Consider the following 27,083-nt stretch of genomic DNA (forward strand, 5'->3'; position numbering starts at 1 on the left):
AGATACTCCATTGTCGGAATATTTAAGACTGAGGTAGGCAGATTTTTGGTTTCACAAAGAATCAAGGAATACTGGGATTGGACAGGCAGGTGAGTTAAGGCAGGAAATCAGCCATGATCATATAGAATGGAGTCGCAGGCTCCTTCTCCCATCCTTTTGTTTAAATGCTTCTGAGAGTGACAACCTTGGACCATTACCGAAAAAGGCTCCGAAGAACAATCATTTTGGACTCAAAATGTTAACTTAGCATCTATTTCCAGATACTGCCAGACCTGCAGAGTTTTTCCAGCACTTGTTGTTTTTATTACTGTTTGTATTACTGAGACGTTAGAAAGAGAGATACGACACAGTCACTGGTCACATCAGTTACCTCAGGCGATGGAAGCTCGTTCGGTGGTTTGCCGTCAATCGGTGCAGTTAGCAACATGTTGCCGAGGATTTCCTTTAAGTGCTGGGCCATGACTGCCTGCTGCTCCTGACCACAGTGATTCTCCAGGGATAGAATAACAGGATAAGGAGAGACCTGGGGAGATAAATCAAGAGGATTCCAGACATCAGCCAACCATAGGCCACCCCCGAAATGTTAGCATTTAATGAGTACTGTGTTCAGTCTTTGATTACGCAGTATCTGAATATACAGCAGTGTAAGTACAGCAAATGATCAGGCACTGCATTCAGTAATTATACACTTGTGTGTAATGTGGACTAGTGTGTGATTATGCAGCTCTGTTTATCCCATTGAGAGTCAGCACCAGCAGGAGAGGAGGCAAACTGCTGACTCTGGTGAACTTGTTCAGAATAGAGCCACTAAATCCAAGTGTGAATCTCAAGAAAGACATAAAATGTGTCTAAAGCAGAGTTTTGTGGTTTAAGACATGAAACATGGGCCTGAATTTTCATTTCCGTGCACAGAGACGGAAAATATTCTGGTTCACCACACCCACCATAAGGTAAAGTGCCACGAGTGACAGATCTTTGTTCTGGGGAGACTGATGTGGGGTGAGGTCAGGCCCGCACCCCTGGAGAAAAGAAAATTACTGCAGATGCTGGAATCTGAAATTAAAGGCAAAATGCTGGAAAATCTCAGCCAGTCCGGCAGCATCTGTAGGGAGAGGAAAGGGGCGGAATTCTCCGCTCCCCACGCAGCGTGGAAGAATCGTGGGAGTTCCTCCCGACATTTTTTACGCCCTCCTGGCGCCCCCAGCGATTCTCTACCCCCCCCCCCCCCCCCCCGGGTCGGAAAAATCGCCGCTCGCCGTTTTTCACGGCGAACGGCGATTCTCCGAGCCCGATGGGCCGAGCGGCCGGCCCTTCACGCCCGTTTCAACACGGCAGCAACCATCGCTGCATTCGTGAAACGGGCGGCAGATGCCCGTTTGGGGCATCTATGGGCCCGATTGGCACGGGAGCACCACGACTGTGCTCGGGAGGGGACAGGCCTGCGATCGGTGCCCACCGATCGTCGGGCCAGCATTCAAAACAGACGCACTCTTTCGCCACGTCTTGCCGGGCAGCTGAGGAGAAAGACGGCCACCGCGCATGCACGGCTCGCGCCGTCTGCGCGATGAAGTCATTCACACATGCGCGGGTTGGAACCGACAACCCGCGCATGCGCGGATGACTTCACATTCACGGCGTGACGAGGTCGCTGCCGAGAAAGACGGAGGGACGCTCCTAGCCCCCCAGGTGGGGGTGAATTAAGTGCGGGGAGCGGGATCCGAGGCCATCGTGAACCTCGGCCGAGTTTGTCAAGGGCTTTGACAAAGAGTCATCGGACTCGAAACGTTAACTCTTTTCTCTCCCTCCAGATGCTGCCAGACTTGCTGAGATTTTCCCGCACCCCGCGGTCACGGGGCAGTAGAATACCTAGGCGACCTGGTTAAAAGGCCCGCCTCGGTTCTCTTGGACTTTAGGTGGAATTCTCCAAAAAATTGACTAAGGGTGGGATTTACCGGCTGATCACTCTGCTGGGAAATTCCGCTCTCACGCTTGCACATGGGTTTCCTGGCGTTGAGGGGTACTGTAAATGGTGGGACTTGTAAATCCCGCTGGTGGGCCGTCTCTGCCGCTGAGAAATACGTGACGGGCTGGTGGGAAAATCCCGCCACAAGTGTCATTTTGGGCATGAAAATCAGTGTGAATCAGGCCAGCTATTCTGGTGTGATTCCAACTGTGATCTTCCCAAACTTAGACATCTTATTGGAGCCATGGGTGATTCACATCGATAAATGACATGTATCCAAAGTGTTCAGCAAGACCGGTCCCTCAGAGATCGGGGCATCCTTTCTCAAGGGCTCAGGATAGCTCAGAATAACACTACAGACCTCCTCTTCTCACCTGAAAAGTACCTCGCCCCAATTGCCAGCACAGGCCCTCCACCAGACATCAGAATCCCCCATCCCAATCACCGGTACAAGCCCCCCCGTCCCAGGTGAGTGGCACCCCACTATGGGGTCACAACAATTCCTGCTCCTACATGTCGATGCCTCCTTCATGCTCATACCCTGACCCTTCAGGCCCTATCCCAGCAAGGCCCCATCCTTGCTATTGCCCCAGCACTCTGGCAGTGTAAACCTGATACTGCCAGATTGGCTCTGCCAGGGTAAAAGGCCATGTTCCCGACCAATCGGGGACTACAATGGCTGCTGACCCCCCCCCCAACGGCATTGTCAACATATCTGGGGCATAATTCAGCGACCCTGTTGTGCCCGTCGCAGACCAGGACACAAAGGGTGAATCACGCATGTGCGAAAATCTGGCACGACTCTTCTGATTCACTCCACCTGGAGCGATTTGGGTCTCGTTCTCACTGGGCACAGATTTCAAAATTTAAATGAGCTTTAAGGCTTATTTAAATATCCAAACCCGGGACTCACTGGCGCCCGGGACTCACTGGCGCCCGGGACTTACTGCCGTACCTGGGAGATCTCGCCAGGATGCCGTTGGTACTGGTCCACACAAATGTTGGTCAGGCATAACAGCATGAGGGTGGACAGGGTTTCCAAACCATTGGAGACTCCCGGGTGGTCAGAGCAGGGCAGGTTGGAACCCTGGCACTTGCCCTGGCATCCGAGAATCTTGGCAGTGACAGCCTGGTACCATGGCAGTGCCGTTCAGGCACCCTGGACAGAGTGCTAGGCTGGCAGTGCTCGAGTGCCTGGGTGCCAAATTAGCAGTTCCAGGGGGTTGGGCTGTGGTAAGGGTCTTGCCAGGTTGGGAGGGTGATGTGGGGTTTACAAGATTGGTGGGGGGGCTGAAAGGGGGGGAGAGGGTGGAAGATCAGGGCTGCCAGTCAAGTTGGTGTCCCGATCTGCGGGGAGTCTTTCCTGCTGGACAAAGTGCCGTTGGATAGCAGGATGTTTCTTGGTGCTGCAGCCGCCGAGAAATACTCGGCTAAACGTGCTGTTCAGCGGATTTCACTTGAGTCCGCTGGATTGCGTCCCTGGTCCCCGTTTGTGGTGGAGGGTCGGAGAATTGCGGTAGCCGAGAGGGTTCAACTTCAGGCAGATTCTGAATATTTAAATGAGAATTTTAATGTGCTAATTTGGTTCTCACCCAGCAAGGGTGTGAATGAGATTACATCTGCTGGGAGGGCCGAGGAGCAGCGGAAACTGTTTGGCGTCCAACACAAATCCTGTCCCGGAATTCTCCCGACAAAATGAGATTTACATCAGTGCAATGCGGCCGGAGAACCACCTGCTTTGCCTCAGTTGTGTTGCTTAATATTAGTCCCTCTAGCCCCACCCCTCACCTTCTCCACTACCCATTCCCCATCCATACCAACCCATGCCTCTCTTACCCTCCATGCGAACCCATGACCCCCATCACCCATCTCCATGGATACTTATAACCTCGACGGCAAAGGACTTTTGGATGCAGGTTCCGAGCGCCAATCTGAATAAGCCATGGAGTCTCCACAACACCACAGAAATCTAGGCCCCAGTGTCTCTCAGAAGCTGAAATGGCAATGCAGATTTTGAGAATATGGTTTATCAGAGTGCATTTTCTCCAATCAGATACTGGATCCCTAATCCTCATTGCCAGACACTGGGAATGTTTCACTTTGCCAGATGCTGGTACACTAGGAAAGATTCCTATTGACTTACTCTGAAAGCATAGTCTCGGATGGTTGTGATGACGTCTTTGAAGAGGATTTTTGAGGTGAAGGTGTATCCGTGGTAAATCATTGGCTCCCCATGTGGCCCCTCCCAGCAGTCCAGCTCCACACAGCGACAGCCCCTCAGAAGAGCCCTGAAAAACACCCAGTCACACACTAAATATCAGAATATTAAAAATGACTAAAATCACAAAACCATCCCTCTCATTGGGTTAAATGTGTGGCAGAGATAAGAACATTATCATCCACGACAGAACTGCACCAAGCAACGTCTTGGGTGGGATTCTCCGATCCTCCAGCTGTGTGTTTCTCGTCAGCAAGGAGTCCGCGCGCCGTTTGCTGGAGGTGGGATTTTCTGCTCCCACCCTGTCAGTGGGAATTCCCATTAACCCCCCCCCCCCCCCCCAACGCTGCCAGGAAGCCCGAAGTGGGGTTGTGCGGTCGGTTGGAACAGAGAATCCCATCGGCAGCAAATGGCAAGAAAATCCCGCCTCTTATCTTTAAAATGAAGTACTGGAGATGTTGGGAATCTGGTATAAAAAAAAATGCCGGACAAATTACCAACATCGGAGGCATGAGAAACAGAGTTAAGGTTTCAGGTCGATGACCTTTCATTGGAAATGAAGAAAGCCCATTCCTGACTCATTTCTTGGCACTGCGGACTCTGCCCCCGCATGCCCCGCCCTCCATCCCCACATTCCTGGCTCTGTTGGTACCTGGCACCGTGGGGACCTCTGGCATTGGTGCCCGTCCCTGCAGCCAGGTGTACCTTGGTTGACACTACTCATGCCAGCGGTACATTCCGTGACCCCTGTCCGGCGCCCCCTGCAGTGGTTGATTGTGGAGAGTGGTATGGTGGAGGGTGGGGTGCGGGGGTTGGAGTGCAGGGTTGCTGGGGTGGAGCATGGGGGCTGGGGTGCGAGGTGGTGGGGTGGGGGGCAGCCATGCAGCCTCTGCAGAACTAGGGGCCAAGGTGAATGGTCAGTGGGGTGTGGCTGGTCAGTGGGATGGCTGCCTTGCCATGGGACGGGGGGTTACCCGGCCCCAATCAACCCCTTCCCCTGGCCCGGCCCTGGCAGGATCCCTCAGCCAGCCCGGGCAGCATCAGGACTGGCAGCCCCTGGTCGGGCCTCTGATGATATGCAAACAGTGTTTAATGTACATGCCGATATACCTTTCCTAATGAACGCTGCCAAGATTTGGATGCGATATTTCATTGGGGTCTCACCAAGTCTCTGTAGTTCGAAAGCATAATTTCCTCCGTTCTTTGGAAGCAGTTCAGTGAATCAGCCTCAGAAAGTAACATAAGTACATGCAACACCTTACAACTACTGTCAAATAGTGACTAAAAAATCAAAACAGAGAGAGCAGTACCTGACAAGTACAGCAATGCTATAGTTTATACAAGACTTTTAATATTTTATAAATGTATATAGCAATGAAATATGAATCATTTGAGGAAATATGGAAGCCTTTGCCCAACTAATGGAATCATAGTACGTTACTGCACAGTAGAGCACTCGGCCCATCGAGTTGATGCCAGCTCTCTGTAAAAGCAACCCAGTTTGTCTCATTCTCCTGCCATTTCTGCTTAGCCCTACAAATGATCATTCTTCAGACATTTAAAGAATTCCCTTTTGAAAACCACTATTCTAGAAATGTGCAGGTTAGGTAGATCGGCCATGCTAAATTGTCCCTTAGTGCCCAAAGATGTGTAGGTAAGGTTACCGGGTTGGGGGGATGGAGGGAGGGGGAGTAGATCTAGGTTGGGTGCTCTTTCGGGGGGTCAGTGCAGACTCGATCGACCGAATAGCCTCCTTCTGCACTATCGAGATTCCATGATTCTAAATCACTCAAACACTAATGACAATTTATGTTCCACATGGATTGCTGCCGGGGTGGTTATTTTTCACTAATTACAGAAGCTGTTTGGACATGATCATCAGGAGTACATTTAGCGGGTGTCGGTAATGCTGAGGAGGACTATGACAAAATCCAGGAAGACATCAGTAAACTTGTACATTTGGAGCTTAACTTGCAAATATAATGTAGACAACTGTGAGGTAGTACGTTTTGGTAAGTCTGACAAGGAGGTCACATACTCCTTTGAAGTTGTCTAACTGGGATACAGGGATTGGGGGTAAAGATGTACAAATCATTAAAAGCCCTGTTCTCCAGGAAAGAGAGGGTTATGGCCTGATAGATTTCAGAGGGACATAAAGAAGATGTTTGTGCTTTTGGGTAAGACCAGCAAGAGAGTCACAAACAGCATAGCACAGTAGCAGTGCCAGGGTCCCAGGTTTGATTCCTGACTTGGGTCACTGTCTGTGCGGAGTCTGCATGTTCACCCCGTGTCTGCGTGGGTTTCCTCCGGGTGCTCCGGTTTCCTCCCACAAGTCCCAAAAGATGTGTTATTAGGTAATTTGGACATTCTGAATTCTCCCTCTGTGTACCTGAACAGGTGCCGGAATGTGGCAATTAGGGGCTTTTCACAGTAACTTCATTGCTTTGTAAGCCTACTTGTGACTATATATTTTTTTTAAATGCAACCACAAAATCAGCTGAAATTTCTTTTGGAATAAATATTTACATTTTGATGGTGCTTTGCACAACTTCAGAATGTCCCAAGACACTTCACAGCCAGTGATGTATTTATGCAGTGCATAGTCACTGGTGTTAATCGGAAATGTAACAGCCAATTTACACACAGCAAGCTCCTCCAAACAGCGACATAACCAGATAATCTTTTTTGTGATGTCGACTGAGGGACAAATATTTGTCAGGAGTCCAGGGAAAAACAATTCCCGTGGAATTCTCCGTCGGCAGCATCCGACGGCAGCGCGCTCATGCCCACGGGTTTCGGGAAATCCCATTGGACGGCTGCGGGAAGGGAGAATCCTGCTGCTGATAGGGGCATGCCGCGCAGGAAAAGGCGGCTGGCGAACCAGAGAAACCCGCCCCTCATTCTTCTTCAAAATAGTGCCAGGTGATCATGTTTGACCAACCCGAGAATGCAAACCGGGTCTCGGTTTAATGTCTCATCTGAAAAATGGTACCGCTAACAGTGAAGCACTCTCTCAGTACGGCACTGGTGTGTCAGCCTGGACTTTTGTACTCAGATTGCTGGTGTGGATCTTTCTCCCAAAAGGAATACTTGAGTAACATAGCATAGTTTTGTATTTATCCAGCTTCTCCTGATAAAATGAGGAGAAAGGAATTAAAAGTTATACTGATGGGGTTAAAGGAAGACTGGTGGGAGAAGGCTCATGTGGAACATAAACACCATCATAGACCTATTGGGCTGAATGGCCTGCTTCTGTCCTGTACATTCTGCTTACTGTGTGATACAATACAATTACCTAATGTATGCCTCAGTGCTGCTTGGTCCACCCAGTTGGTCCTCCATCAGATAGGTGTTGTGGGAAGTAGAAATGAAGTAGTGGCTGAGTGGCTGGGTCATGTCCTGGTAAGCTTGGTCATGATCAGAGTTGAACACGTCCCCATCAGGAGACAGCATGTACATCATGAAGCCATCTTGGGTCAAGATTTGGTTGTGTTTGGCTGAAAGGAAACATATTCACGATGACTATTACTCAGAAAAATATCACAGGGTCATATCCTAGTACTGCCAGTCCGAGGCATCACTCAATTTGCCAACTTTTCAACGATTCATGAGAAGATCCCAGAGTTTGGCAGGACAGGAGTAAAGGATTGCAGAATGTAACTGTACCAAGTCGGTCCCAAAGCTGGATGTTTAAGGGCCAGGTTCTGTGGTTCTGTAGTCATTCGAGGGTGGACTTAAGATCTTGCAGCACAAGCAACCTATACACTAGAAGACCACCCAACCCCCCAACTCCATCCCCATCTCAAATACACTGCAAACACTATTTTGTAAAATGGACAACTTCCTCGCTCATGACATGAATCAACATTGGCAGGGGTTGCATGGTGTAATGGTGAGCACTCTGAACTCTGAATCCAGCGATACGAGTTCAAATCTCGGTGGAACCTTTCCTCCGTCTACAAAATTATGAGAGGTATGGACAGGGTGGATAGCAACAAGCTTTTTCCAAGAGTTGGGGTGTCAATTACAAGGGGTCATGATTTCAAGGTGAGAGGGGGAAAGTTTAAGGGAGATGTGCGTGGAAAGTTTTTTAGGCAGAGGGTGGTGGGTGCCTGGAACGCTTTGCCAGCGGAGGTGGTAGAGGCTGGCACGATAGCATCATTTAAGATGCATCTGGACAGATATATGAATGGGCGGGGAACAGAGGGAAGTAGATCCTTGGACAATAGGTGACAGGTTTAGATAAAGGATCTGGATCGGCGCAGGCTGGGAGGGCCGAAGGGCCTGTTCCTGTGCTGAATTTTCTTTGTTCTTTAATATCTCACCTTCCAATACAATCATCCCATTGCTCCAAAACACCTCAATTTCTTCAACACATTTATGAGCAGATATCTATTAACAGCAGTAGTCGGAAATGGATTGACCAAGTTAGCAGCTGAGCTACACAACAGTGCTTAAGATCCCAGCACTGAGAACAGCACTGCCGGTCCCTTCACGACATGGACTGCAGCAGTTCAAGAAGGCAGCTCACTACATCACCTTCTCAAGAGCAAATAGGGATGGACAAAAAATGCCGGTCGTGCCAATGACGTCCCCACATTCCATGAATGAGTAAATAAAAAATCATTACTACAAAAGATCAGCAACTGTTTAAGATGAATTGAACATATGAAATCTTTCAATATTTGCCATACCATTATCATTGAGTCCGTATTTCTGCATGACGTGCAAACAGGTTTCCTTTGTAACCATCTCCTTCTGTTCCTGTAAGAAACTCTCCACCTCATCAACAGTCAGCCAATGTTCCTTTCCTGATAAACATTCAAAAATCTCCTCCAACTCTGGTCTTTGCATCAAGAGATTACAGAACTCTTCGATCTCGTGCTCTTCCAATTTATTTGTTTTGGACTTGTCACATTGCTGAACAAAGAGAGACAAGATTTTCCCAGCTTTAATGGTACTGAGGCGATTGCTTTACTTTAAAGAATTAATAAGACAATGAACGTCAAAAAACATTTATTCAAAGCTGCAAGCCTGCAGCCACTCCCAGTCCGAGATGCAGAATGGGTTTCCACCAACATACCCATAGTGCTGTAAAGTATCTGGTTTTGATTAGGGTGCAAGCCGTGACTGTAGTGATCCTTACTTGAGTATGTACAGAAGGGGCTGATGGGTAATGGAAAGACCACCAGGGGGCAGCACGGGCATGTATAAAAGTGATGCCGACGGCCCTCCCCCCTCACTTTGACTGATGTGACTGTGAGGGGAACAGGAATGGAAATTTAGCTCAGGGCTGCTAGTGTGGTCAGGCCTAATTGCAGAGCATAGAAAAGTTGTAACCTCATTTACCAGTGCAGTTCTTTAAGTAAGAGCTCACGCAGTTATTTAAGTTGTGTTGCTCAATAAACCTACCATCAAACTTCTGGACGGCTTCTAGCCTTTTTTCCAGAGCGTCTACTGTAACTGAGTTACCAGCTCTACATGGTACCAGGGTGGCTTTATTTGAACAGCACTAGATAGATTAGGTTAGAGACCAGAAAGAACCAAAGCAACCAGCAAAAGCAATGGGCCGGCCGCTCGACTGTGAAAGACTTTGCAGCATTTTGATTCCAAACAACCTACTGAAGCGATGGATCACACGCTACTTCCAGAGATGCTGAAAACTACCGGTAATTTAAATAGTAACTGGAAAATGTATAAACAGCAGCTTCAGATATACATGGCAGCTATGGACCTAAATGCAGCCATCGACGAGAGAAAGATTGGACTATTACTCTCAACGGCATGCCGGCAGGCGGTAGACATTTATAACTCGTTTACGTATGGTGATACTGAAGATAAAACTAAATATCAAGTGATAGTGGCAAAATTTGATGACTACTGTAAATCACAATCAAATGAAATCATGGAACGATTTAACCCGCATAACAGATTCCAAAAAAACGGGGAGACTATCTCCAATTTTGTCACAGATCTCCGCTTGCTTGCACAAGGCTGCAACTATGCTGATGTAACAGACTCCATCATCAGGGATCAATTAACCTATGGTCTTTCCGACGAAAATTTAAAGGAATCATTAATGCAGCAAAATGATTTAACATTAAAAACCACAATAGCAAAATGCTTACAGCAAGAGCAGAAAAAGCAGCAGTACCTGGAGTTTCTTGACAAAAAAAACATGGAGAAGATCCACCATGAGGCAGACGTAAGAATGGTGGCCTCTCCTCACAGGCCTTCTTTTCCGGTGGCTGGCGCCCATAACGGCACGTCTGCGCATGCGCGCAATCAGGACAGACACGATCCTGGAAGGACCTGGTACGCGCATGCGCAGTACGCACAATACCGGCCCCAGTCTGAAGAGCGCGCTGCGCATGCGCGAACGCTGCCAGCGCGTGACGTCACGGACATCATGATGTGCTACCGCTGTGGCACCGCCCATTTAAAAGGGAAATGTCCTGCCTTGTTGTCTAAAATGCTCTAAGATGAATCATTTTGTCTCCCAGTGTCAGTCCACAGCCAAATACTACTCTCCAATGCAAAGGCATGGAAACTTTAAGGTACGCACAGTAGATGCAATGGACACTCGGACACCCGAAGAAAATTTTTCCGACGACGAAGAGTTCCACTCCTGGGAGAACCCGTACGGCATTGAAATCATAAACGCCACAGCGGAACCATATGAGCTGACCACACAGCCTCGATACGTGCATACCGTTGAATCCACAAGTGAATGGAGTGCCACGGTGCAAGTGAACAACTCCCCAATTACGTTCAAGCTGGACACGGGAGCATCTGCAAACTTAATGACAAGCAAAGATCTCGCATCCATCCCAGGGACACACGAGATGCTAGCTGCTGCATGCAAGTTAACAGACTACAATGGGAACCAGATCACCTCGAGGGGATCATGCCACCTACAAGTAGTCAATAAGACAGTCACAAAAGGATTACGTTTTGAGATTGTGGACTACAAAAGAACTTCACTATTAGATGCTCAAGCCTGCAAGGATTTGCGGCTGATACAAAGGATTTTCATGCACACGGCTGACTCATCACGACGGGCTAATGACGTACAGCTGCTTCTCAGTGAGTATTCCGACGTCTTCTCTGGCATGGGTATGGTACCTTAGAAATACAGAATCCTGCTCAAAGAGGATGCAATACCGGTCATTCATGCACCAAGGAGGGTACCAGCTCCATTGCGGGACAGGCTAAAAGCAGAACTCATTAGTGTGCGTCAAGAAGCCGTCTGGTGAACTCAGAATCTGTTTAGATCCCAAGGATTTGAACAAAAACATTCGCAGGGAACACTACCCTATCCCCAAGCGAGAGGAGATAATGAGCGAAATGGCACAAGCTCGCATATTCACCAAACTTGATGCCTCACAAGGCTTCTGGCAAATGCAGCTCGATGATTCCAGCCGACTGCTGTGTACCTTCAACACGCCGTTTGGACAGTACTGTTATAATCGGATGCCCTTCGGGATTATATCTGCATCCGAAATATTTCACAGAATAATGGAGCAGATGACAGAAGGCATTGAAGGCGTCCGTGTGTATGTTGATGACATCATAATATGGTCAACGACAGAGGAAGACCACATTGCTAGGTTAAAACAAGTCTTCCAAAAAATCCACCAATTTGGGCTGAAGCTCAACCGGGCCAAGTGCGCCTTTGCACGTTCCTCTCTGACCTTCCTGGGTGACACAATATCAGAGCACGGGGTGAAGCCTGACGCTGAGAAGATCGCAGCAATTCAGAGCATGCAGCGACCACATGATAAGAAAGCAGTGCTCAGGTTCCTGGGATTCATTAACTTCCTAGGCAAGTTCATATCGAACCTAGCAGCATGGATGACGGCGTTAAGGCAAGTGATAAGGAAGGACACGGAGTTTGACTGGACCCAACGTCACTAAGTGGAATGGGATGATCTGAGACACCAATTGATGGCATCTCCAATGCTGGCATTCTTTGACCCGGAAAAACCCACAAAGATCTTCACCGACGCCAGTCAACATGGAATTGGTGCGGTGCTACTTCAACAGAATGACCAGTCGGACTGGGTTCCATTGGCTTATGCTTCTCGAGCGATGACCGCCACAGAGTGCAGGTATGCACAGATAGAGGAGTGCCTGGGATTGATCACAGGCGTGACCAAATTTCACCATTATGTGTATGGTCTCCCCACATTTCTCGTGGAGACTGATCATAGGCCACTAGTCAACATCATCAACAAAGATCTCAATGACATGATGCCGCGCCTGCAACGCATGATGATGCGGAGGTACGACTTCACGCTGGTCTACACCCCTGGTAAGGACCTAATAATAGCTGACACTTTATCCCGAGCCATTGATGCTGACAATCCGCCTCCGGCTTCCATTAATGATGTGGAAGCTCATGCACAGTGGTGCAGGGAGACACTCCCGGCAACGGATGAGAGGCTGCAGCAAATTCGTCAGGCGACACGGGAAGATGCCACCCTGCTTCAAGTCATGCACAACCTTCAGCATGGCTGGCCAAGAGGGCGGTGCCCACAGTTCAAAAACGTCCAAACTGAATTGTCCATGGTGGATGGCATCATTAAGGGCAGCAACGTAGCATGGTGGTTAGCATAAATGCTTTACAGCTCCAGGGTCCCAGGTTCAATTCCCGGCTGGGTCACTGTCTGTGCGGAGTCTGCACGCCCTCCCCGTGTGTGCGTGGGTTTCCTCCGGGTGCTCCGGTTTCCTCCCACAGTCCAAAGATGTGCGGGTTAGGTGGATTGGCCATGCTAAATTGCCCGTAGTGTCCTAAAAAGTAAGGTTAAGGGCTGGGTTGTTGGGTTACGGGTATAGGGTGGATACGTGGGTTTGGGTAGGGTGATCATTGCTCGGCACAACATCGAGGGCTGAAGGGCCTGTTCTGGGCTGTACTGTTCTATGCGTCTATACTGCGGAATGGTCCTTCCTTTGCCAGCTGGGAGTGGTTGGAATTCGCAAAACAGTACAACTTCAAGCATGTGATGTCGAGTCCACACTTTCCTCAATCGAATGGCAGGGTGGAGAAAGGTGTCCACATTATTAAACAACTAATCAGCAAGGCTGCTGACTCAAAGTCCGACATACACTTGGCCCTATTGTCATACCGTTCGTCGCCTTTGAGCTCTGGGCTGTCACCGGCTCAAATGCTCTTCAATCGAGATGTGCGGACAACGCTACCGGTATTACACTTCACCAATCCCGATCACTCGCCAGTCCTGGACAAGATGCGTCACCAACGTCAGGTACAAAAGCAGCACTATGACCGGCAGGCAAAAGTGCTGCATCCGTTAGCAATCAACGACACGGTGAGGTTGTGACACCCGGCTGGGGGTTGGTCTAACATGGCGATGGGTCTCCGCCAAGTATCGCCACGATCTTACGTTGTGAAGTCTGATGATGGAATACTGTTTTGACGCAATCGGCGAGACCTGCTGAAGGTTCCACCTCGTCAACCTGCAATTCCAACATTAGATCTGCAGTACTCTGTCATGCAACATCCTGAGACTCCAGCAGTGGGTTCCCGAATGGACATAAAAGACTCTGGGTCTCCATGCCCACTCAGGAGGTCTACCCGGATAACACGTGCACCCAACCGACTGAACTTGTGAACATGGACTGATACAATCATTGCTCTGCTCTGTTTTTGTGCATGAAACTAACTGTGTTTGAATTTTGTTTTTAGTTACAGCTCTGCAACTTTGAAAAAGAAAAGTGAAAAAGGGGGACGTAGTGATCCTTACTTGAGTATGTACAGCAGGGGCTGATGGGTAATGGAAAGACCACCAGGGGGCAGCACGGGCATGTATAAAAGCGACGCCGACGGCCCTGCCCCTCACTTTGGTTGATGTGACTGTGAGGGGAACAGGAACGGAAATTTAGCTCAGGGCTGCTAGTGTGGTCAGGCCTAGTTGCAGAGCATAGAAAAGTTATAACCTCATTTACCAGTGCAGTTCTTTAAGTAAGAGCTCACGCAGTTATTTAAGTTGTGTTGCTCAATAAACCTACCATCAAACTTCTGGACGACTTCTAGCCTTTTTTCCAGAGCATCTACTGTAACTGAGTTACCATCTCTACAGGTAACAAAAGAGTGACCAAGCAATAGTTGTGATGTGCAACCACACTAAAGATGATTCAATGGGCTCATGTGTTATGTGTATTAATTAAAAATGACCAGATCATATTAACATGTTAACAGTATGCTAGCTAAACATTATGAACATTATAAATGGTACAACATGCAAAAGCTCAATATTACACCAACCTCTTGCTTCAACCAGCATAAGCAGTTTAAATCTCTGCACTCATAACCTTTCTCTCTGAGACTAAAGGCCGGAATTCTCTGGACGTTCGCTGTGGTGGGATTCTCTGGTCTTGCCGGCAGTGCACTCCCACCTTCAAATGGAAAATCACAGACACGACTCTCCGCCCTCCCAGCTGCGTTTTTCTGGGCAGCGGGAGGCGGTGTGTTGTTCGCTGGTGGCGGGATATTCTGCTCCCATTGAAACCACCTCACTTCGCCAGCGAACCACAAGAGAATTCGGCCCCATTGACAGTAGGGAAACAGAAAATTCCACCACCAACAAACAGCGCGCTGCCTCCCGCTGCCGAGAAACATGCGGCTGGGAGGCTGGAAAATGTGTCTCCGACTTTCATTGGAGAATTGGGTGAGTACTGGAGAGTATTGGGACTGATTGGATTGTCTTTTACAAAATGCTGGCACAGGCATGATGAGCCAAGCCGCATTTCCACAAAACACTTTATTACTCTCATGGAACGATGAGATGTCTCCATCTCCTTATCTGTCTCTTGCTTTCTATTGTCTCTCTTTGAGTCTTAGATCGAGTTCTCAGGGTAAGAAATCAAGCACTCAGCCATGCCCAGATAGAGCGATGCACACAGGAAAAGGGAAAGAGGAAAAAACAGGGAATATTGCAAACAGTAGAGAGGTATATATGAATAACTCTTGAAAAGGGTAACAGCCAGATCAAATTCCCTAGTCGCCACATTCGGGGAGGCCGGACTTGGCACTCAGTCAGCATGTGGTTCTTTCGGATGTGTTTGTGTTTATAGATCAGGACCAGCATCCTCAAACTCAGACTTCGAATTTCACTGAGTCGTGGAGGGACCAGGAACTTTTAAAAATGGCAGATAGAAACGAGAACCGGACATCACACCCTCTTCCTATTTTCGTTGTTCGGTTGGGAGGGGGGGAATGAGTAAAGAATGTGACGCACACAAGGTAAACTTATTGGAACCAGTTGCACTGAGTGTTGATTTCAAACTGATCTCATTTTCAAGGAACCGAGGGATTTATCCTGCGGTGTGCAATTACAAATTTTTAGTATAGATGTAAATGCTTGTGAAAGATGGTTAAGGCCTGTGGAAATGTTAAACTGTCAAATTATTTAAATAGCCTGCCCTTTAAAAATAGAAGATAACCTACCTGTGTCTGTGAATTGAAAAGAAAATCTGCTTGCAAATTTAATAGCTATTTGTTGACATAAAACAAAGGGCTATTATTATAGCATTATTACTGCATTATTACAGTATCACTGTGGAGGATTGTAAGTTCTTGACTGAGCTCCCGGGATTATTAAAGGATTAGTTGCCTTGTTGTGGGGCTATGAGTACAAATATTTGTTTTTATAAGGCATTGAGTACATGAGGGGATTTAAATGTATTGAGTGGTCTTTCGTAACTGAAGATGTCGGCCGGGATTCTCAGGCCCCGCTGGGGGGGGGGGGGGGCGAGGATCTCGCCATGCCGCCCCGATGCCGGTTCGCCAATTCTCCGGCGCCGATTTTCGGTCGCCTGCGTGATCACCGCCGCGCCAGTTGGGGGCCGTTGAAAGTGGCAACCCGGCGATTCTCTGGGCCTCGACAGGCTGAGTGCCCGCCGAGTTCAGCCGAGTCCTGCCGGCGTGGGTCACGTATGGTCACACACGGCGGGATCTCGGAGTTATGTCTGCGGGGGCCGTCGTTTTATTATGGGGAGGTCTGTAATAGATACTTAGAACTTTATTTTATCTCATCGTGGCGTGGCTCCTGAGGTTTGCCCATGGTGGATACTGGCATGGAAGGTGTAGGAACAAAGGCAGTTGGATGTGGGGGCACAAGTTGTTTTACTTTGACATAGAGACGATAAGGGGCTATGAGGGTAGGTGGGGGTCATGAATTTGAATGAGTTGGCATAGGAGACATGGAGGTGGATGGAGGGGGGTATGGGTTGACATGTTTGGAATGGGCAGTGGTTGGGGGGAGTGGGCGGGGTGAGGGAGCGTGAAGCAGTGTGAGGCCTAAATGTTTAATAAATAAAACAATTGTGACAAAGTACCAGAGATCTGAGGTGGGCCTTTTAGTAATAATAATAATAATAATAATAATCGCTTATTGTCACAAGTTGGCTTGAATGAAGTTACTGTGAAAAGCCCCTAGTCGCCACATTCGGGGAGGCCGGACCTGGCACTCAGCAGCTCCTGTGTCCATCTCTGACTGCGTCCAGTGATAGTTGGTCTGACTTAATCCCACATCCGCTGCCCCCTGCCCCGCCCCACCCCAAAAGAAAAATTCCACCAGAGGTGGGTGTGGTGATCTGAAAGATTTCCCAACTCTGCGCATCCACGTCTGGATGAAAATATAGGCCTCAGATTCTGTCCGGTGTCAATAGTCCAAATTATCACCCTCTAGATATGAACCAACACAGGTATGATATTGTGGGTGTCACCTATGCCTCAGTGGAAATATTTTTCTTTCTGACGGTTTAAACTAGTGTGGCAGGGGATGGGAACCAGAGCAGCAGGTCAGCAGGTGAAGTAACAGAGGGACAGCTAGAAACTAAGGCCAGTAAGACTAAGAGGAAGAGCAGGCAGGGAGAAGTTGCTGAACACAGTGGGACTGGTGGTCTGAAGAGCATTTAACATAGAACATACAGTGCAGAAGGCACCATTTGGCCCAACGAGTCTGCACCGACCCACTTAAGCCCTCACTTCCACCCTATCCCCGTAACCCAATAATCCCTCCTAACCTTTTTTTTTGGTCACTAAGGGCAATTTATCATGGCCAATCCACCTAACCTGCACTCCTTTGGACTGTGGGAGGAAACCGGAGCACCCGGAGGAAACCCACGCAGACACGTGGAAAACGTGCAGACTCCGCACAGACAGTAACCCAGCATGAATCGAACCTGGGGCCCTGACGCTGTGAAGCCACAGTGCTAATCACTTGTGCTACCTTGCTGCCCCTGCATTTGTTTCAGCACGAGAAGTCTAACAGGTAAGGCAGAAGAACATAGAGTTTTGATTAGTACTTGGGACTATGATGTTGTTGTTATTACAGAGACTTGGTTGAGGGAGGGACAGGATTGGCAGATAAACGTTCCAGGGCTTAGATGCTTCATGCAGGATCTGTAAAAAGGGTAGGGGAGCTGCATTATTGGTTAAGAAGAATATCCCAGTTGTACCGAGGGAGGACATCTCGAAGGGCTCATGCAACAAGGCAATTTGAGTAGAGCTAAGGAATGGGCAGGATGTGGTCACAATATTGGGGGTTTACTATCGAACTCCCAACAGCCAACGGGAGATAGAGGAGCAGATATGTAGACAGATTTTGGAAAGATTTAAAAGCAACAGGGTTGTTGTGGTGGGTGATTTTAATTTCTCAGTATGAATTATACTGTAAATGGCAGAACCTTAGGAACATTAACATACAGAGGGATCTGGGCGTGCAGGTCCACAGTTCCCTCAAAGTGGCAACACAGGTGGCCAAGGTGATTAAAAAGACATATGGCATGCTTGCATTCATGAGCTCGGGTATTGAGTACTGGAGTTGGGAAATCATGTTGCAGCAATATAAAACCTTGGTTAGGCTGCATTTGGAGTATTGAGTGCAGTTCTGGTCACCACATTATCAGAAGGACGTGGAAACTTTGGAAAGAGTGGAAAGAAGGTTCACCAGGATGTTGCCTGGTCTCGAGGCTGTGAGGAGAGGTTGAATAAACTCGAATTGTTTTCACTGGAAAGACGGAGGCTAAAGGGAGGCATAATAGAGGTCTACAAAATTATGACAGGCATAGACAGAGTGGATAGTCAGAGGCTTTTCCATGGGTGGAAGTGTCAATCATAAGGGGGCACAGGTTCAAGGTGAGAGGGAGAAATTTTAAGGGTGATGTGCAGGGTAAGCTTTTCACGCAGAGAGGGTGGGTACCTGGAATGCGCTGACAGAGGATGTGGTGGAAGCAGGGACATTAGCAACATTTTAAAGGCATTCAGATGGGTACATGATAGGGAGGAAATAGAGGAATACAGACCGAGTAAGGGCAGGGTAGCATGGTGGTTAGCATAAATGCTTCACAGCTCCAGGGTCCCAGGTTCGATTCCCGGCTGGGTCACTGTCTGTGTGGAGTCTGCACGTCCTCCCCCTGTGCGCGTGGGTTTCCTCCGGGTGCTCTGGTTACCTCCCACAGTCCAAAGATGTGCGGGTTAGGTGGATTGGCCATGCTAAATTGCCCGTAGTGTCCTAATAAAAGTAAGGTTAAGGGGGGGTTGTTGGTTTACGGGTATAGGGTGGATACGTGGGTTTGAGTAGGGTGATCATGGCTCGGCACAACATTGAGGGCCGAAGGGCCTGTTCTGTGCTGTAATGTTCTATGTTCTAGGAGGTTTTTTTAGTCAGGGCATCATGATCTGTACAGGCTTGGAGGGCCGAAGGGCCTGTTCCTCTGATGTACTTTTCTTTGTTCTTTCTTCCCCTCTATTGACTGGGACTTACTTAGTGCGAGAGGCTTGGATGGGACAGAATTTGTAAGGAGCAGCCAGGAGGCTTTCTTGAAACAATATGTAAATAGTCCAATTAGGGAAATGAAATGAAAATTGCTTATTGTCTCAAGTCGGCTTCAAATGAAGTTACTGTGAAAGGCCCCTAGTCACCACATTCCGGGACCTGTTTGGGGAGGCTGGTACGGGAATTGAACCGTGCTGCTGGTCTGCCTTGGTCTGCTTTTAAAGCCAGCGATTTAGCCCTGTGCTAAACCAGCCCCTGGGGCCGTTCTGGACCTGGTAATGGGGAATGGGTCTGGCCAGGCGATCGAAGTTTCAGTAGGGGAGTATTTCAGAAACTGTGACCATAATTCTGTAAGTTTTAAGATACTGTTAGATAAAGATAAGAGTAGTCCTTTGGTGGAGGTGCTAAATTGGGAGAAGGCTATTTACAACAATATTAGGCAGGAACTGATATTGGGGGCGGCTGTTTGAGGGTAAAGCAACATCTGACCTGTGGGAGTCTTTCAAATGTCAGTTGATTAGAATTCAGACTGGCTTGTTCCTGTGAAGATGAAGGACAAGTATGGCAAGTTTCGGGAATCTTGGATATTGTGAGCCTAGTCAAAAAGAAAAAGGAAGCTTTTGTAAGATCAAAAAGGTTGAAAACAGACGGAGCCCGTGATGAATGTAAGGAAAATTGGAAGGAACTTAAACAAGGAGTCAGAAGGAGTCATGAAAAGTCCTTGGCAAACAGAATTAAGGAGAATCACAATATGTTTGCCTCACGATAGCATGGTGGTTAGCATCAATGCTTCACAGCTCCAGGGTCCCAGGTTCGATTCCCGGCTGGGTCACTGTCTGTGTGGAGTCTGCACGTCCTCCCCGTGTGTGTGTGGGTTTCCTCCGGGTGCTCCGGTTTCCTCCCACAGTCCAAAGATGTGCGGGTTAGGTGGATTGGCCATGCGAAATTGCCCGTAGTGTAAGGTTAATCGGGGGATTGTTGGGAAAACGGGTTAAAGTAGGGTGATCATTGCTCGGCACAACATCGGGGGCCGAAGGGCCTGTTCTGTGCTGTACTGTTCTATGTTCTATGTTATGCATATATAAAGAGCAGGAGGGTAGACAGGAAAAGGGTTGGCCCACTCAAGGACAGAAGAGTGAATCTATGCATGGAGCCAGAAAGAATGGGAGAGGTACCAAATGAGTACATTGCATCAGTATTCACCAAAGAGAAGGACTTGGTGGATGTTGAGTCTGGGGAAAGGTGTGTATATATTCTGCGTCATGTAGATATCAAAAAGAAGGATGTGATGGGCGTCTTAAAAAGCATTAAGATAGATAAGTCCCCAGGGCCTGATGGGACTCAACCCCCGAATGCTGAGGGAGGCAAAAGAGGCAATTTCATTGGCCCCGGCCAAAGAAGGCAAGCATGTTGCATGACTTCTTGACTACCTTCTCCACCTGTGTTGCACCTTTCAGTGACCTGTGGACCTGTACACCTAGATCTCTCTGACTGTCAATACTCTTGAGGGTTCTACCATTCACTGTATATTCCCTAACTGTATTAGACCTTCCAAAATGCATTACCTCATATTTGTCTGGATTAAACTCCATCTGCCATCTCTCCGCCCAAGTCTCCAAATGATCAAAATCCTGCTGTATCCTCTGACAGTCCTTATCGCTATCCTCAATTCCAACCTTTGTGTCGTCTGCAAACTTACTAATCAGACCAGTTACATTTTCCTCCAAATCATTTATATATACTACAAACAGCAAAGGTCCCAGCACTGATCCCTGCGGAACACCACTAGTCACAGCCCTCCAATCAGAAAAGCACCCTTCCATTGCTACTCTCTGTCTTCTATGACTGAGCCAGTTCTGTATCCATCTTGCCAGCTCACCCCTGATCCCGTGTGACTTCACCTTTTGCACCAGTCTGCCATGAGGGACCTTGTCAAAGACCTTACTGAAGTCCATATAGACAACATCCACTGCCCTGCTGCATCAATCATCTTTGTGACCTCCTCTAAAGTTAGTGAGACACGACCTCCCCTTCACAAAACTGTGCTGACTCTCGCTAATATGTCCATTTGCTTCCAAATGGGAATAGATCCTGTCTTGAAGAATTCTCTCCAGTAATTTCCCTACCACTGCATAAGGCTCACCGGCCTGTAGTTCCCTAGATTATCCTTGCTACCCTTCTTAAAGAAAGGAACAACATTGGCTATTCTCCAGTCCTCCGGGATATCACCTGAAGACAGTGAGGATCCAAAGATTTCTGTCAAGGCCTCAGCAATTTCCTCTCTTACCTCCTTCAGTATTCTAGGGTAGATCTCATCAGGCCCTGGGGACTTATCCACCGTAATATTTTTCAAGATGCCAAACACCTCGTCTTTTTGGATCTCAATGTGACCCAGGCTATCTAGACACCCTTCTCCAGACTCAACATCCACCAATTCTTTCTCTTTGGTGAATACTGATGCAAAGTATTCTTTTAGTACCTCACCCATTTCCTCTGGCTCCACACATAGATTTCCTCGCCTGTCTTTCAGTGGGCCAACCCTTCCCCTGACTATGTCTGGCTCCACACATAGATTTCCTCGCCTGTCTTTCAGTGGGCCAACCCTTCCCCTGACTATGTACGTGTAAAAAGCCTTGGGATTTTCCTTAACCCTATTTGCCAATGACTTTTCGTGACCCCTTTTAGCCCTCCTGACACCTTGTTTAAGTTCCTTCCTACTTTCTTTATATTCCAAACAGGCTTCTTCTGTTCCCAGCCTTCTAGCCCTGACAAATGCCTCCTTTTTCTTTTTGACGAGACCTACAATATCTCTCGTTATCCAAGGTTCCAGAAATTTGCCCTGTTTATCCTTCTTCCTCACAGGAACATGCCGGTCCTGAATTCATTTCAACTGACATTTGAAAGCCTCCCACATGTTAGATGTTGATTTACCCTCAAACATCCACCCCCAATCTAGGTCCTTCAGTTCCCGACTGATATTGTTATAATTAGCCTTCCCCCAATTTAGCACATTCACCCGATGTCCACTCTTATCCTTGTCCATCAACACTTTAAAACTTACTGAATTGTGGTCACTGTTCCCAAAATGCTCTACTGTTGACACTTCTACCACCTGGCCGGGCTCATTCCCCAATACCAGGTCCAGCATAGCCCCTTCCCTAGTTGGACTATCTACATATTGTTTTAAGACGCCCTTCTGGATGATCCTTACAAACCCTGCCCCATCCAAGCCCCGAGCATTAAGTGAGTCCCAGTCAATATTGGAGAAGTTAAAGTCTCCCATCACAACAACCCTGTTGCTTTTACTCCTTTCCAAAATCTGTCTACCTATCTGCTCCTCTATCTCCCGCAGGATGTTGGGAGGCCTGTAGTAAACCCCCAACATTGTGACTGCACCCTTTTTAATACTGGTCGCTACCCATATAGCCTTGCACAAGTCCCGAAAGTTGTGCTTGTTCGGTGAATTGGACATTCTGAATTCTCCCTCTGTGTAGCCAGACAGGCGCCGGAGTGTGGTGACTAGGGGATATTCACAGTAACTACATTGCAGTGTTAATGTAAGCCTACTTGTTACAATAATATTATTATTATATATTTAGGTTATTGCTGAGCTGTTGCCTGGTGACTTTAAGAGTCTAGTCACATGTATAGTTTGTAACATCATCGGCTGCTATGCAGGCTTTGTCTCAGTCTAGATCAAACCTTTTCACAGTTAACAGCTCTTCGATAAACCAGAGTTGTTTTTTGCATTCAACCCATGTGTTTCAACTTCATGTTCTTTGCCCTGAGATTGCAGAGTATACCAATAACCTTTCTCGCACTTCCTCCTTCTCAATTGTAAATTTCTCAAGTGTACCAGTTACCTCCACTCTCACCTCGACCTACCCAGCATCCTCTACCTTTGTTAAGACAAAGACAAAGTACTGGTGTAATGCCTCCACTCACTATTTCTCCTGCTTCTATGTGCAGGTCTCCCTTTTCATCCCTAATCGACCTGACGTTTTCTTTTGTCACCCTTTGATTATTCGTAAGCATATAGAAAACCTTGGGGTGCCCTTATATCGTAGCTGCCAGTCTCTTTTCATGCTCCTGCCTTGAATTTCTTATTTGTTGTTTTACTTCCCGTTTGGTTCTTCTAAATTCAGCCTGATTCTCCATTGTATTTTCTACCCAACATCTGTCATATGCGTAGATCTTCATCTTCACCTCTAACTTCCTCGTCATCCAGGATGTGCTGGGTTTATTTGTCCTATCTTTCCCCTTGCAATACCTTCTGTTTGAAGGTGGTCCATTATTCAGCCACTGCCTTTTCAGCCAACATTTGATCCCAACTCACTTAACTCAGATGCATTCAAATCCCATCGAAGTTGCACCACGCCACCCCCCCCCCCCCCCCCCCCTCCCCCCCGCAATGGTCGCTGTTCCCTAAATGCTCTCCCAATGAAACCTGATCCACTTGGACCAACTCATTCGCCAGAACCAGGTTCAACAGTCCCTGGCCTCTCATTGGACCAGAAATACACTGCAGCAGAAAATGATCTTGAACATATTCCAGGAACCCTCGCCCCTCTTGTCCTTTTGCACTATTTCTACCCCAGTCTATATTTCGACAATTGAAGCCCCCAGTACAATTACTCTTCAATTCTTACACCTCTCACCACAGCGAATTGTAGGCTAAATATTGCATCATTGGTGTATTGACCAACTCCCTTCAGTGGCTTGTCGGCAAGGCACTGGAGTCCCCACAACATCATTCATTCCAATGAGCCCAACAATAGATCACATAAAGGGTCAGCAGTCACAACAGAAAAGACAGAGATCCAGTGCTGGGTAAGCAACAATTGACAATCCTCACTCCACATTCCTGGGTCTTACCTGGAAGAGTGAAATGATGTAATCATCGTCAACTTTGAGATTGATCATCTTCAGCAGATTCTTCACTTCCTTGAAGCTAATCTTGCTGTCATTATTTTTATCAGCCTTCTCGAGATGTTGATGGATCAAAGTTGCTAGACTTAAGGCAATAACTCAACCAGCAGACACTTATTCAAGAAACTGTACTGAAATATAAAAAGGAACCGGAGAACTCACAGCTTCACCTGCACAGATACAGCAAGGGTTGAAGAAGCACGATGGATTTATTTTGTGCTGATACAGTGCATTACCAGTGTGGTAGACAATGGGGAGCCAATGGATGTGGTATATCTGGATTTCCTTTGACAAGGTGCCACACAAAAGGTTGCTGCATAAGATAAAGATGCATGACGTTAAGGGTAAAGTAGTAGCATGGATAGAGGATTGGTTAATTAATGGAAAGCAAAGAGTGGGGATTAATGGGTATTTCTTCAGTTGGCAATCAGTAGCTAGTGGTGTCCCTCAGGGATCAGTGTTGGGCCCACAATTGTTCACAATTTACATAGATGGTTTGGAGTTAGGGACCAAGTGCATGTGTCCAAGTTTGCAGATGACACTAAGATGAGTGGGAAAGCAAAAAGTGCAGAGGATACTGGAAGTCTGCAGAGGGATTTGGATAGTTTAAGTGAATGCGTTAGGGTCTGGCAGGTGGAATACAATGTTGACAAATGTGAGGTTATCCATTTTGGTAGGAATAACAGCAAAGGGGATTATTATTTAAATGATAAAATATTAAAACATGCTGCTGTGCAGAGGGACCTGGGTGTCCTAGTACATGAGTCACAAAAAGTTGGTTTACAGGTGCAACAGGTGATTAAGAAGGCAAATGGAGTTTTGGCCTTCATTGCTAGAGGGATGGAGTTTAAGACTAGGGAGGTTATGTTGCAATTGTATAAGGTGTTAGTGAGGCCACACCTGGAGTATTGTGTTCAGTTTTGGTCTCCTTACCTGAGAAAGGACGTACTGGCGCTGGAGGGTGTGCAGAGGAGATTCACTAGGTTAATCCCAGAGCTGAAAGGGTTGATTATGAGGAGAGGTTGAGTAGACTGGGACTGTACTCGTTGGAATTTAGAAGGATGAGGGGAGATCTTATAGAAACATATAAAATTATGAAGGGAATAGATAGGATAAATGCGGGCAGGTTGTTTCCACTGGCGGGTGAAAGCAGAACTAGGGGGCATGGCCTCAAAATAAGGGAAAGTATATTTAGCACTGAGCTTAGGAGGAACTTCTCCACCCAAAGGGTTTTGAATCTATGGAATTCCCTGCCCAGTGAAGCAGTTGAGGCTCCTTCATTAAATGTTTTTAAGATAAACATAGATACTTTTCTGAAGAATAAAGGAATAAAGGGTTATGGTGTTCGGGCGGGAAAGTGGAGCTGAGTCCACAAAAGATCAGCCATGATCTCATTGAATGGCGAAACAGGCTCGAAGGGCCAGATGGCATACTCCTGCTCCTAGTTCTTATGTTCTTACCCGTGTGTTTGCAGTGCATAGATACCCGTGTAGATCAGTGCGTAGATACCAGTGTGGATTCAGTGCGTAGACACCTGTGTGGATTCAGTGCGAAGACACCCGTGTGGATTCGGTGCGTCAATGCCTGTATGGATTCAGTGTGTCAATGCCTGTGTGGATTCAAGTGTGTCAATGCCTGTGTAGATTCAGTGCGTCAATGCCTGTGTGGATTCAGTGTGTAGATTCCCATGTGGATTCAGTGCGTTGATACCCGTGTGGATTCAGTGCGTCAATGCCTGTGTGGATTCAGTTCATCAATGCCTGTGTGGATTCAGTGCGTCAATGCCTGTGTGGATTCAGTGCGTAACCATGTGGATTCAGTGTGATGATACCCGTGTGGATTCAGTGCATAGATACCCTTGTGGATTCAATGCGTGGATACCCGTGTGGATTCATTGCGTTGATACCCGTGTGGATTCAGTGCATAGATACCCTTGTGGATTCAGTGCGTTGATACCCGTGTGGATTCAGTGCGTAGATACCCATGTGGATTCAGTGCGTCGATATCCGTGTGGATTCAGTGCATTGATACCCGTGTAGATTCAGTGGGTGGATACCCGTGTGGATTCAGTGCGTGGATACCCATGTGGATTCAGTGCATAGATACCCATATGGATTCAGTGCGTTGATACCCGTGTGGATTCAGTCCGTGGATACCCATGAGGATTCAGTGCGTGGATACCCATGTGGATTCAGTGGATCGATACCCATGTAGATATAGTGCGTAGATACCCATGTGGATTCAGTGCGTAGATACCCGTGTGGATTTGATACCCGTGTGGATTCAGTGCATCGATACCCGTGTGGATTCAGTGCGTGGATACCCGTGTGGATTCAGTGCATAGATACCCGTGTGGATTCAGTGTGTACATACCCGTGTTGATTCAGTGTGTTGATACCCGTGTGGATTCAGTGCGTAGATACCCGTGTGGATTCAGTGCGTAGATACCCGTGTGGATTCAGTGCGTTGATACCCGTGTGGATGCAGTGCGTAGATACCCATGTGGATTCAGTGCGTTGATAGCCGTGTGGATTCAGTGTGATGATACCCGTGTGGATTCAGTGCGAAAATAGCCGTGTGGATTCAGTGTGTAGATACCCGTGTGGATTCAGTGTGTTGATACCCGTGTGGATTCAGTGCGTAGATACCCGAGTGGATTCAGTGCGTAGATACACGTGTGGATGCAGTGCGTAGATACCCGTGTCGATTCAGTGCGTTGATACCCGTGTGGATGCAGTGCGTAGATACCCGTGTCGATTCTGTGCGTTGATACCCGTGTGGATTCAGTGCGTAGGTTCCCGTCTGGATTCAGTGCGTAGATACCTGTGTGGATTCAGTGCGTTGATACCTGTGTGGATTCAGTGCGTAGATACCCGTGTGGATTCAGTGCGTTGATACCCATGTGGATTCAGTGCGTAGATACCCATATGGATTCAGTGCTTTGATACCCGCGTGGATGCAGTGCGTAGATACCCATGTGGATTCAGTGCGTTGTTAGCCGTGTGGATTCAGTGTGATGATACCCGTGTGGATTCAGTGCGAAGATAGCCGTGTGGATTCAGTGGGTAGATACCCGTGTGGATTCCGTGTGTAGATACCCATATGGATTCAGTGCGAAGATAGCTGTGTGGATTCAGTGCAAAGATAGCCGTATGGATTCAGTGCGAAGATA

At 47.7% G+C, this 27,083-nt stretch overlaps 1 protein-coding gene across 1 annotated transcript in view; it reads right to left on the bottom strand.

Moving 5' to 3' along the window:
• The window catches only part of LOC119954137 (1-phosphatidylinositol 4,5-bisphosphate phosphodiesterase delta-3-like), a 160,509-nt gene that overhangs the window by 68,508 nt on the left and 64,918 nt on the right, over positions 1-27,083 (bottom strand). The window contains exons 4-8 of the mRNA XM_038779071.1: positions 23,858-23,987; positions 8,876-9,101; positions 7,477-7,678; positions 4,107-4,251; positions 371-523 (exon numbers count right to left, since the gene is read on the bottom strand). Coding sequence (XP_038634999.1) covers positions 371-523; positions 4,107-4,251; positions 7,477-7,678; positions 8,876-9,101; positions 23,858-23,987 — 856 coding nt within the window. The remainder of the gene's footprint in view (positions 1-370; positions 524-4,106; positions 4,252-7,476; positions 7,679-8,875; positions 9,102-23,857; positions 23,988-27,083) is intronic.

This window comes from Scyliorhinus canicula, chromosome 19 (genome assembly GCF_902713615.1).
Source record: "Scyliorhinus canicula chromosome 19, sScyCan1.1, whole genome shotgun sequence".
Taxonomy (NCBI): domain Eukaryota; kingdom Metazoa; phylum Chordata; class Chondrichthyes; order Carcharhiniformes; family Scyliorhinidae; genus Scyliorhinus; species Scyliorhinus canicula.